Source organism: Bos taurus, chromosome 17 (assembly GCF_002263795.3).
Source record: "Bos taurus isolate L1 Dominette 01449 registration number 42190680 breed Hereford chromosome 17, ARS-UCD2.0, whole genome shotgun sequence".
Lineage (NCBI taxonomy): Eukaryota > Metazoa > Chordata > Mammalia > Artiodactyla > Bovidae > Bos > Bos taurus.
In genome coordinates, this window is record NC_037344.1 from 14,443,541 (window position 1) to 14,457,566 (window position 14,026).

The 14,026-nt window shown below is 39.9% G+C and overlaps 1 protein-coding gene across 8 annotated transcripts in view; it reads right to left on the minus strand.

Annotated features, from left to right (window-relative positions):
• The window catches only part of GAB1 (GRB2 associated binding protein 1), a 127,380-nt gene that overhangs the window by 21,727 nt on the left and 91,627 nt on the right, over positions 1–14,026 (minus strand). For 6 of the 8 annotated variants that reach the window (NM_001101201.1, XM_005217572.5, XM_059876121.1 and 3 more), the window contains exon 3: positions 3,377–3,602. In NM_001101201.1, coding sequence (NP_001094671.1) covers positions 3,377–3,602 — 226 coding nt within the window. Of the gene's footprint in view, positions 1–2,949; positions 3,031–3,376; positions 3,603–14,026 lie in introns of all 8 variants that reach the window. The other 2 variants (XM_059876118.1, XM_005217570.5) reach the window with 1 other exon arrangement.

A 14,026-nucleotide genomic window follows, 5' to 3' on the forward strand; every position in this document is an offset into this window, starting at 1 on the left:
GATAGTTCTTTTCAAGGGCATATCTTCCTGACATCTTGGTAACATCTGGCATGGGGTATTGCATTTATTCACTGAAACTCTCCCCTCTCGCCCAGTATCACAGGAACTTGACTGCAATATCCTGACTTTCCTTCTTCCTCACTGATTATGCCCTTGTTTCACTGATCAACCCTTTTTTCCTATATGTCCACCTGGAAGTGGCTATCAGGAAATAGTCCTCTAAGTCTTTACCGCACACACCATTAAGAAATCCTCCTTTCCTGTAACTTCATCTCTACTGAATGCTGACGACTCCCATCTTCTCACCAAACTCTGAGTCCCATATCTGCAAACAGTTCAAATTTATTTCCATTTGCTTATCCCAGAGTTCCCTTGCTCATGTGTACATCAAACTCAACTTACTTCTCAAATTGGTGGCCCCTTCTGACTTGCCTTGACAAGAAACGTCTTTATCTGAATTGTCTAAATTTGGAACCCCATCAGCTTTGATTCATTCTCTCTGATCACCACCATCGCTTGGGCACAAAGTCCTTCTTTCTACCCAAGTTATCTATTCCCCTTCTCTGTTCCCACTGTCACCACCCAAGTTCACGTCTGGGTCTCTGCTGAAATCTCCAACACTGGACCTTCCTCAGTAAACGTCTTTCCTCTAGTTTCTCCCTCTTCCAATGTGTCCATGGTACCATCCACAGGACCAAGACTGTTGGAAGGTCAATATTTTCAAAACCTGGTTTTCATGTCACTCATCTAACTCAGAGAAAATCCTGTTAAGAGTTCCTACAGTCTACGGGAACTACAAAAAGCCTACAAACTACTCTACTTGGTACTGAGGCTACTATTAATAGCCTGGTTCCAGCTTGTATGTCCAATCTTACCACCTACTGGTTCCTCAGTGGACCCCTTCACTCCTTTTTCATGACTGTCTCCTGCCACCAACTACGTATGGTTCAAAGCCTACTCCTCTTAGGAAGCGTCTCGCCCTCCATCTTGAAAACATATGCACTGTCCTTTCTAGGAATTTCTAACCCATATTCTAAAATATGCATTTCATTTAATTCAAATGTGAAGAGGAAGCTAGAGGTGCAATGAGTACTAAGTTCCCTGTCCTTGACTGGTTTAGAGTTTAATGGAGAATAAATGCAGCTAGCAAGTTACTTCCGATTCTGGGAGACATGGAGGCATACCTGGGATGCTGTGAAAACCCAGAGACATTTAATCCTGCCTGGGTGTCTGGGGGAAGGTCTCCTGGAGGAGCAGAGGTCTGAGCTCAGTCTTGCAGGACAAACATAGTTCTAAGGCAATGCTCACATCTTGCCTTCATCTGTAAGTACCTTCATGCTTTACTCTGAAACTCCGAAGGTGACTGCACCTGAGGGGGCTGTATCTTATGGCATTAGTTTGTACCTTCGTAGAGCCTAGTGAAACAGTGAGCTCATAGTGGATACTTCACAAATATTTGCACTGAACTGTCACTTTTGCAAAATACAGATACAAAATATATGAGAGTAACGATTTTGAGCATAATTTCTGTGACAATAGGAAAGCCGTGATACCAGTGAGATTGATGAAAGACACTATATAAAAGAAAATGTACTGTCACTTAGCTGTTGGCTTTTAAAAAGGCAGATACGGAAAAATAATTGTGGAGTTCCCTAAAATAAAATCTTAGTTAGTAGCATATACAACAAAGTTGCGAGTGTATAATTTTAAATTCTCACAGCAAACAAGCAAAATCAAGTTAGAATTTTATACTATTAACTTGTGATGATTTATAATTTTTTGTCTACTTTTACAGGTAAAATCCCATTATAACAAATATATAGAAACGTATCTTTGGAAGGTTTGTGAGCTTCTTCTGCTATCCCAGGGAATGGTTCTCAGAAACTAATTCATGGATCTTAACAAATTCTATATAAAAATTTTTGAACAAGGAGTTTGTATGATCCTAGGGTCCAATAACAGTCATTTCCTACATGAAAAAAAATCTTTTTTTGTTACAAAAATAATTCTGGAGTCTAATATGTTTAAAAAATATCACATTTCAATGCAATTCGCATCCTCCTTAAATAATGCAAATTAACACAAGAAATATACCCAATATTACTAGTTCTGGGAAAGATTGAGGGCAAAAGGAGAAAGGCATGACAGAGAATGAGATGGTTGGATGGCATCACTGATTCAAATGGTCATGAGTTTGAGCAAACTCAGGGAGATAGTGAGACAGGGAAGCCTGGCATGACGCAGTTCATAGGGTCGCAAAGAGTCGGACATGACTCAGCGACTGAAAAACAACAACATTACTAGGTGTCATACAGCTGTTAATGGTATCACAGGCATCCTGATCATGTTTCTGCCTCAACTCTCATGATTACTTCCAGCCGTCCAGTTATCAACATCAAATGAGAAGAATAACCAAATTAAAATATAATTAGAAGAAGAGAGGGGTCTGGGAGCAGAGATAAAGATGACAGGGAGGGAATTCCTTGGTGGGCCAGTGGTGGACTTTACCTTCCAACGCAGGGAGTGCAGGTTTGATTCCTAGTTAGGGAACTAAGATCCCACATGCCGCCTAGCGGCCAAAAAACCAAAACAGAAAACAGAAACAATATCGTAACAAATTCCATAAAGACTTAAAAAACGGGGGCATTAAAAAAAAAAAAAAGGTGACAGGGAAACCAAGAGCTTGGGGAAAGGTTTTATACTTTGGGTCAAGCGCTGAAACCCACATACTTCATTCTACTTAAAAATCTGTTAAGTCAAGGCATGTGGTAAGCTCTGCTTCATTGCCAGATGTGAAGATTTGAAAGTTTCAATGTTTTTAGCAATATATTTGATTTTGCCAAATTTCAGTAACATCTGATTTGTTTAATCCATAGAATTTGCTGTATTGGGATTTTACCTGTGTGATTAATTTCTCACACAGATTCAAAGCAACCACAACACACTCACTGCAATGGAATCGTTTTGCTTGCAAAATCTTCTAGCAGTAGGTATTCTTCTCCTTCTTCAGAAACAAAAGATGACCCTTGGCTGGTTTACAATCACATAAGAAATGGAGCAAGATCACCATTTATAAATCAGTGACATCTGTTAAGCAAGTAACACTGTGAGTCCGTACAAAGACTAAGACCCAGGAGACAGATTTCCAAAAAAAGCCATGAAGGCATGAGTGTTCTTTGCCAAAAAATGATCAACAATCTGTTTCTTCAATAAAATCTCCTCAATATCAGAAATCATTAGCGGAAGAACATCACCCTGAAGTGTAAGCCTAAGAGATGACCTTCTATAGATGGTTTAAGCCTTCAAATCAGGGTTAGAAAAGTTTCAAGGTGAGAGGCCTGAGTGTATGCACGCACAGGCACCACACATGGTTTACCTGGTGGGTTCAGGCTTCTTGCTTTGACAGTTGATTAGCAAGAGGTAGTCTTGAGGATCCTCCTGGATGCCAAGGGTTTCTAGGTGTGGTGGAAGGCTGATGAGCTGATAGGGAGGCGGTGCAGCAGCAGCAGAGGCACCCACCTGGGAGGATGGTGGTGCGGTGCTTATCGCCAATGGTATATCGGCTGGTGCCTGTAAGGAGCTGCCAGGTGCTTTCACAGGATCTGCAAAACCCAAGTGTGGCCATCACTGTCCATCCCATCTTAAGGTTTCTTTAACACAGCTAATTGAAAGTTTGGGGGTAAATCGTTTACCACAGAGGACCTGGATAAACTAGGACAAGGTCAGTTAAAATTCGTGCCATGTAAATGGTAATGCTGATACAGAAAATTATTGGTTCTCATTAAAAGAGATCTGAAGATAGGGCTCTTTCTTCCAGATGCTCTTAAAACAAACAAACAAACAAACAAACAAAACCCATCGTTGGGAATTCCCTGGCGGTGCTTTCACTGTTGGGGCCTGGGTTCAATCCCTGGTCAGGGAGCTAAGATTCCATACGCCGCCAAAAAAAAAAAAAAGCCACGGTTAACATTGCTTTGAAGACTCTGATTTTGAGGCTATTGGGAATGGAGATGTTAGCATAAGTAGCAGCAGATTTTTTTCCCCATGATAATCAAGTGGCAAAGCCAACCTAGTCAAGCCAGCCTTCTAAGGAGACCCACTTTATTATATGCATCTACAGGCACGTGATGCTGTATATACCAGGGCCAGCTCTTCTCCCCACGTTTATTTTGCTGTTCATTGTTTTCTTTGTACCTCTCAACTGACTAGGGAGAAATATGTCTAGTTCCAGGATTCACATTTAAGGAAACAGCTTTTCCCTCAGCTCATAGCCTTATTTTCCATTTACTGGATTTCTGTAGTACTTTCATGCAAAAGCAGTCAGCAGAGAAAGTAGTAATTTATTAAACACTTAACTGCATTCTGAGAAGACATGTGAAAATAGCTAAACTGTGTAATAAGTTATTTGAAAACAACTGGAAAGCCTAGAAAAAAAAATCTCACTGTATTCACTGACAGCTATGGAAATTATTGAGGACCCAGGAGAAAAACTCTGTTAGTCTGGTTAGCAATACAAGGCTATAAATCCAGGGGAAAAGGATAAATGCTCATATTCAAATAAACAAATCTGTTTATATTAGAACAAAAAAGGCTGGGTTGAAACTGAGATTTTTCACAATAGAACATTACCTAAAGATGCTAAAACATGGTAAGAAGACTTAAAATGTTCTACAGAATAGAATAATAGGCAGATTATTTGGTCTATCAATTCCCTAGGGAAGGGCTACACGTCTGCTCTCCTCTGAATTCTACAGAGTAAGTCCACATGCTTTTGATGAGGTCTTTATGTATTCAACATTAACATCCACATATGCACTACAGCCAGGATTAAGTAACTCATTTCAAAACTCTTCTTCCTAGGCAGAGAAGCTCATATCCTAATGGTAAAGCCTGAATAATAACATGCGAGTATTGTATCTTTCACTCCGGATAGCTCAGTTGGTAAAGAATCCGCCTGCAATGCAGGAGACCCCATTCAATTCTTGGGTTGGGAAGATCCACTGGAGAAGGGATAGACTACCCACTCCAGTATTCTTGGGCTTTCCTTGTGGCTCAGCTGGTAAAGAATCCACCTGCAATGTGGGAGACCTGGGTTCAATCCCTGGGTTGGGAAGATCCCCTGGAGAAGGGAGAATTCCATGGACTGTATAGTCCATGGGGTCACAAAAAGTCGGACATGATTGAGTGACTTTCACTTCACTTCACTGCCATTTTTGGGCTCAGTGGTAAAGAATCCACCTGCCAACGCAGGAGACGTGGGTTCAAGCCCTGGGTTGGGAAGATCCCCTGGAGAAGGAAATGGCAACCCACTTCAGTATTCTTGCCTGAGAGGAAATCTCATGGATAGAGGAGCCTGGCGGGCTACAGTCCATGGGGTCGCAATGAGTCAGACATGACTGAGTGACTTTCACTTTCAATTATGATAGGAATTCATTCATTCACTCTTTCTTATTTATGAAAGGCCAGAACAGAAGATGGTGGAAAAATAAAACATTCCAACATTTATATGAGATAATGCCATAATTTCATGAGAACTCATACGAACCTCATCATGTCTGATGTTGGTTATAAATAGTGTTTCTAACAAGCCTCATGAAATTTTTACTGCTTTGATTCTGTTACAAATATAAAGAGATTTATTCAAGGGGATTTAGAATGCCATAGATTTATCAGTGACTCAGAGGAAATCCTTGTGGAGAGTTCAACTTCAGAGAACTATGAAAAATATTTACCCTTTAGAGAGCTTAGGAAAAACACACAACATTGAGGCAAGAAAAGTAGCAGAGAGATCACAGAGTAGTTGCTGCATCCCTTGTACCCTCAAGGGTGTGTTTATAAGTCTATTTCACATACTTCTTTCTTCTGCCAGAGATTTGGTGAAATTGTACAATCCAGTTCAGCGTTTACTTCTGACCAAACAAAATCAAATCCAACAGCCAAAACATTACTTGTATCAAACAGTATGAATTCTAGTTTTCCACTGTAATTCCTAAAACAACTTTTCCAGGTGGTTGTTTTCATAGACACACTATTCCTATACCAGAAACTACACTGGATGGCTACATACTAAATGAACTGAGTGATTCATCTTTAGTGGGAAAACAGTCACCCAGCTAAGCAATCAGTTTTGTCTCGCCTTGTTTTTATTAACACAATGGGACTATTTCATTTTTAACCTTCCATTTCTGCCACCTGTGAATGATGCAAGCGTCTCTCAATTTTGTGGAAGGAGGATGGGGATTGTTCACAATAAGTGGCAAGAACTAGAGAGAAACTTCCATTATGTTCACTAGCAAGCTCACGGAAGAAAAGACCTTCAAATAGCCGTGAACAGCAATCCCAATAGTTCCAAAAAGCATTAATGACTTGGGACTCAGATAATGGACCATCTTCAACGTTTACTGTTTGGGATGATTTTACTCACGGTAATTTGACTATATACTCAAGTCTGCATATTTCAATGCCAGTATGGTGGGGTCTAGATATTCTATAACAGAAGATTTCTAGCCAAAGTTAACCAACTGGTCTGAAAGAAGAACCTTCCTTTGACCTTATAAGGACATGGGATTAGCCCCCACTCGACCCTATGAGTAGTTGAGCAGACTGTGTTTATCACCTTCTGCCTCACTTGGGTTTCTGACTTACTGATCTTTCTAAGTAACACCAGTATCGTGTTTCTGGGAATCAAACATCAGCATAGGGTGTGCTTCTGTGTGTAAAATTATTTCCTGTGTCTTAATTCAGAAGGCATGAAGAGAATCATTAGCATGTAGTAAAGGCTTAATAAGCTACTGTAGCAAACTCTTAGTTGAATTTTACTTAGAAAGCTCATAAGGACTGCTAAGTCTTAACAAGTTTTCAGTGAACAGAAGTAGATTGTTCTTGAGGAGAACCACAAATAATAGATTGGGTCACAGGATGCCTACCTTAATGCACAGATTTTTTACCTTTCTGCACATTATGGTTTCTGGAACCATAATGCTCTGGAGTAAGTGTTCCTCACACAAGACGGGATGGGGTGCCCAGATAATGCCTTGAAATATTCAAAATAATATATTTTTTAACCAAACATGTGCTTAAGCCCAGGGAAGCAATGACACTCTTTCTTATTGGTAAGGGACACTCTAACTTATTGCTAAGTTACAAAACTGACATGACAAGACCCTCTGAGTTTGTAACTTACTGACATACCCTACCTGAGCAAGTGGTGCATACATGCTAAGTCACTTCAGTCGTGTCTGACTCTTAGCAACCCTGTGGACTCTAGCCCCACCAGGCTACATGGGATCCATGGGATTCTCCAGGCAAAAATACTGGAGTGGGTTGCCATGCCCTCCTCCAGGGGATCTTTCTGACCCAGGGATCAAACCCGTGTCTCTTATGTCTCCCACATTCACAGACAGGTTCTATGAGCACCACTTGGGACACCCAAGCATGTGGTAATAAAGTAATTTACAATATATTCACACAGTGGCGGGCTACATAGGATGTAGAACTCCACATGGAACATGGGTGGATCTCACAGACTTACTACTGGAAAAACGTCAGACTCAATGGTGTTATTTGTATAAACTTCAAGCACAAGCAAAACTATAGTGAGAGAAGCAAAATAATGGTTACATTTGAACTTCTTCCTGTGTTTTTACAAGGAAGACGCATGAGAAAACATTGTCGGGGATTGGATCTGTTCCACTTCTTGGTTTGAGTGGCGGGTTTCACAGATTTCTATTTCTACATCTAGATACAGAATGGATAAATAAAACTATATTGAACTGTACACTTTAGAACTGTACTTTTCACAGTCATTAAGTTATAGCTGAGTAAAAGAATAAATAAAAGGAAATTTAAGTCCCCCAATTAAGAAGCAGTGCTTTGCAGAAACGGGAGCAGGTGCATATCCTCACACATGAGTTTATCTACTTTTCTAAAAGGAGGACTATCAGACAATCACATTATTTTTTTTAAAGCCAGTATTATCCACGCATTTTGAGAAAAGCAACTCAACTGATGAAGAGGCAGTTTTTTACACACGCACCTGAAATGAGACCAGGAGCCTTTGCGCCAAGCTGTGTTCAACCCTAAGGCTGAGTTTCCTGGCACTTGTTTAGCAGATTTTATAGCTTCCACCTCAGTGTAGAAACAAAAATAAAACTGCACATTTCCAAGAAAAACAAAAGAAATTAGTTTCTAAGTCTCCAGACTACTAAATAAAAGCATTCATAGGAACCACACACAGTGCAATGAGCTAGAATTGAAAAACAGATTCAGCCTGCCAGCATTCTGAGTATTCAATAATAGCAATGGTCACCTGGGGCGGCGGAAATAACATGGTAATGATATTTTGAGAGGTTCCTGGAATCAAAACACAGGTCAGATTTTTCCCCTTTCCTTTTGTTTTCAGGGGAAAATTAGTTATTCTCCTAGGGATCGGGGACAGTTATGTTCTCAGACTGTAATGCCAAGCATAGTCTACTTCTTTTCACATCTACTGAAACTAGTTACAGTGAAGAATCATTTTGTGTTATTAATTTTAAGCCAAGAGTGGGAGCAGGTTTGGCTGTCTGGAAAGGGAAGAGCCCAGGGCTCAGGGGACAGATCTAGGTAAAGACAAAAGCACCTATTATTTCGTGAGTGGGGGTGAGATCTATCTGGAAGCATGAGAGTATAAAGCAGGTAATAAAGTTAATGGAAGAACAAAGACATTTTGATATTTGCCTTGTCATATTCAACTGTATAAATGTGATCACAAAGGGTAACAGTAGTTCTCTGTAGTTTAGAATTTGATACAAATCTTTAAAGATCAGAATTTTTAAAAAGGCATCTAGCAAAGTCAGTTACTACAAATGAATAGGGGAATACAGTGGTTGGCTTTAAAGCCTTTTTGCAGTTTTGCTGCTGTGCGTCGAAAACCAAAATTGTGGAGCAAAGTAAAACTGTTTGTGTGGATCCTTGATAGGACACAATGAATACTGCTCATCTTTCCCTGATTTATTCCAAGAAACTCAAGTCTCCAACACAGCCTAGTAAGACATTTCTACTGTGGTTATTTGGGAGATGGCCAAGATGAATTTGTAAAATATCTAAACTGTAGAATTGAAAAAATAAACACAGATGAATTCAGATATAGCTCAGGATCTAAAATTGAAAAGTACTGGCAAATTGAAATTCTTAGGGACTTGCTTTAATGAACAGAAAAGTCATTTGTGATTAACATAGCTATTCTTGGTAACCAACTCAGCATATATACATCAAATTTGATTAATCATACTGAATTTGATTAATCATACATTTTCTTATGACCTCTCGCTTCATGGACACTGTGAAGATTACAAGTTCACAAATTGAGAGCTTCACTCAAGACAGATACACTTCTAATCTGTTTTATAAGGATTTGAGTTTTGCTACTGAAAGCTATCTTTCAAGTTTTGAAACTTCCCCCTCCCTATACTAGGAAGTTTATGAAGTAAAAACAGACATTGTAACCGATTTTGACTACTAATGCCACTGAAACCGTTCCATTAAGGACAAAAATTCAGCTCTCAGTACAGTATCAGTTATAGTCACAGAGCCATTTGTAACTACCTAGGCTTTTCCTGGCCCTCCTGAGACAAAATCAGCTGCTCTCTATGCTTTTAGTCCCGTTTAGCAGAGCACCTATCAACCCGCATTATATTTCCTAGTATTTGCCCCTCTACTACTAGACTGGGCTTCTGAGATGGTGCAAGTGGTAAAGGAACTGCCTCCCAATGCAGGAGACTTAAGAGTCGTGGGTTTGATCCCCTGGTTGGGAAGATCCCCTGCAGTAGGGAATGGCAACCCACTCCACACTCTTGCCTAGGAAATCCCATGGACAGAGGGCCACAGTCCTTGTGGTCACAAAGAGTTGGACACAACTGAAGTGATTTAGCATGCATGCACTACTGTAAACTCTATGAAGGTAAGAAGTGTATTTACACACTCTCATGGTATCACACTTTAAAATACATGTATATTTTTATATATTATATAATACATTATGTTAATTATAGATTATACTAATTATACCAACTATACTAATATAGATTATATATTAATATTTTAATATATACTGAAGTATGACATATAAATAAATATAAACATATGTATACACACACACACACATGTGTATAACTTGTGCCATGCTGTGCTAAGTCATTTCAGTTGTGTCCGACTCTGTGACCCTATGGACTGTAGCAAATAGGCTCCTCTGTCTATGGGATTGTTTAGGCAAGAATATTTATCAACTGTAATGAATTATTCTGGGTATGAATACTCTCTCATAAGATGCTCAGTTCTCTGCCTGTAATACTTCATCTGTCTGTGTCCCTAACTAGTCACCTAATATATATTGGTTGAATGAATGCCCAAAGCCTAGCAGATCCCTGTCAAACTCAAATAATTGGGTATATTAATGAATCGGTTTTCTCAAGCAGACAAAACTTACCTTCTTCCTCGAGCTGACTGCGTGGGTGTTCATCAAGTTCCCAGATGATAAGGACCATTCTAAGGTGGACAAATGAACCAGACTCTATGCCTTCACACTTGTAAAGCTAATTTGGGATACCTGAGCATTAGCCATTCTCATCTGGGGGGTGATCAACTCTAACCACCCTATGAAAGTGCTTCTAAAAAATTACACACTCATGTTCCTTGACTGAAGAATGTACTAAGAGGGCACTGAATATCCTTTGTTAACTAGGAGAATTATAAAGAAAACAAACAGAGAGACAGAAGAACACCTACTGGAGTCTTCAGATCAGCTGAATCTGTACCAATGGAAACAGAAGTCTGACTTCATATCCCCCCAAACAAATTCTAAATTGAAAAGGAAGTAGGTTAAAGAACAACATCGGCACAAAGACTATACAAATACTTGAATTATTTTAGCTGAAAAGCCATTATACAGTGCAACACATGTGGTGTCTAAATAAATCATTATCATTACTGACTGGCTGTTAAATAACCATTAAAAAGAGAGCCATCTTGTCCACTGGCAGATGAGTGGATAAAGAAGCTGTGGTGCATATATATACCAACGGGATATTCTTGTGGACACAGTGCAGGGAAGGAAAGGGTGAGATGAGTGGAGAGAACAGCATGGAAACATACACATTACCATATGTAAAACAGATAGCCAGTGGGAATGTGCTGGATGACTCAGGGAGCTCAAACCAGAGCTCTATGACAACTTAGGAGGGGTGGGATGGGATGGGAGGTGGGAGGGAGATTCGAGGGAGGGGACAAATGTATATATACCTATGGCTGATTTATGCTTCCCTGGCAGCACAGACGGTAAAGAATCTGCCTGCAATGTGGGTGACGTGGGTTCGATCCCTGGGTTGGGAAGACCCCCATGGAGGAGGGCATGGCAACCCACTCCAGCATTCTTGCCTGGAGAATCCCCATGGACAGAGGAGCCTGGTGGGCGCAAAGAGTTGGACATGACTGAGTGACTAAGCACAGCACAGCACATGGCTGATTCATGCTGATGTATGGCAGAAACCAACACAATATTGTAAAGCAATTATCCTTCAATTAAAAATTAAAAATATATATATACCAAAAAAGAATTTGAAAAAGAACAGATACATGTGTATATATAATGGAATCACTTTGTTGCACATCTGAAACACATTGTTAATCAACTGTATTCCAATATAAAATTTAAAAAATTTACATAAAATAAAAAAATAAAAGATACATTGAATTAAAAAAAGAGCCATCTCATTTGTGACTTCAACTTTAAAATCCTCCACTGTACTCAACTATAGATCATGTCTGCAAGCAAGAAAGGAGCTTAACTGGATTAAGAAATAATACCCAAGGGTCCACTTGAACTGGGAACAATATTCAGTAACTTTACAAAAACAACCAAAGCTTTAATTCCATATGCGCAACAATTTATTGAGGCTTTTAATCAGCAGAACTCTATTGAAGTGCTCTGTGTCATTAGCCTCCTGTCTAAATCAGTCACCTCCTTCCCTTTCGCAGTGCTGTTTTCTCTTGAGCATTCTGGAGTCTCTCAGCAGGGGGTTCCCCACTCCCCACTGGGCCAATCCCAGTCCTAGAAGCCTCCTGCTCCTGGGGGCTGCCTGGCCAGAGAGGAAACAGTGCTGACCTGAGCTAATTAGAGATGATGACTGTTTCACTTCAGTCCAAATCTTGATGTTGATTGTTAATACAATTTTTCCACCCCGCACCAAATCTCCAGTGCTCCTAATTACATGTATTTGGAAATGCACACTTGTCAACATGAGGATAACCATGAAGACAATGGGGTCAAAGACCTTGGGCCACCTTTATTTCTACTTTTGGACTCTGCAAACCTAAATTAGTACTGGAGTCCCCTACCTGGGTTCTTAGTGTTTGTTTTAAAAAGAAGAGCAGTAGAGAAGCAGACAAGGAATATAAAAGGTCAGGACAGCTACATAAAAGCACCCAAAGAGGAATTCCACTTGTAAAATTCTTCTTGAAGTCTTTAATCACTCAGTTCTTCCAGGTTGTTGTTCAGTTGCTCAGTCACATCCAGCTCTTTGCAGCACCATGGACTGCAGCACTCCAGGCTTCCCTGTCCTTCCCTGTCTCCTGGGTTTGCCCAAACTCATGTCCACTGAGTCGGTGATACCATCCAACCATCCCATCCTCTGTCTCCCCCTTCTCCTCCTGCCCTCAACTGTTCCCAGCATCAGGGTCTTTTCAAATGAGTCAGTTCTTCACATCAGTTGACCAAATTACTGGAGTTTCAGCTTCAGCATCAGTCCTTCCAATGAATATTCACAGCTGACTTCCTTTAGGATGGACTGGTTTGATCTCCTTGCTGTTCCAGGGACTCTCAAGAGTCTTCTCCAACACCATAGTTTGAAAGCAACAATTCTTTGGCACTCAGCCTTCTGTATGAATTCTCATATCCGTACATAACTTTTGGAAAAACCATAGTTTCTTCCAGGACAGGAACCCAAATATTAGATCCTTAAGAAAGTTTTCCCTTGCCTCTATCATTCACAGCCCTCTTCTCCAACCAGGGAGGAGTCTACTCCCCCTCTGTGTCCTTCCCTAGCCCCTAAGCCTGCAGGTTCTGCATCCCTCCTTCCATTCATGTAGACAGAATACGACTTCCTTCAAAAGCCTCCAGTTCACAGTTGGGCTTCTCTAAGAAGCTTTTCTTCACTACCTCTGTTTCCAAACTCAGGTCCTTCTTCCTCCACATGCTTTATAGGGCATCTGTGTTTAGTAAATTGAGATGTTTTTTCTTTTTCATCATGTTTTGTGACTGATTCTCAATTTTCTTTTCATAGGTATTGATAGTCACCTTGGCTATTTCATAACTCCACAATCCAATATAGTTTAAAAATAAGTCCTGTGTCCATTATTAAATGAATGGATAAAGAGGATGTGGTGTTTATATATATATACATATAATGGAATATAATGTATTATATCATGATGTGATATGATATACTGTAATATACACCATCAATATAAGATATATAATGGAATACTACTCGGTCATGAAAAAGTCATGTTGCCACTTGCAATAACATAAATAGACCTGGAGGGTGTTATGTTAAGTGAAATAAGTCAGACAAAAAAATACAAACACTTTATGATATCACTTAAATGTGGCATTTACAAAATGTTACAGACTAGTGAATACAACAAAAAAGAAGCAGACTCAGACATAGAGATGAAATTAGTGGTTACCAGTAGGGAGTGGGAACGGAGAGGGGCATGGTAAGGGTAAGGGACCTCAAGAAAAGGGCATTAAGAGATTCAAAGGGGATTAAGAGATTCAAACTATTATGTATAGAAAAAGCTATAAGGATATATTGTACAACACAGGGTATATAGCCAATATTTTATTTATAAAGAGCATACCCTTTAAAAACTGTGAATCATTATATTGTACAGCTGTAACATATAATACCAGAGAAGGTGATGGCACCCCACTCCAGTACTCTTGCCTGGAAAATCCCATGGATGGAGGAGCCTGGTGGGCTGCAGTCCATGG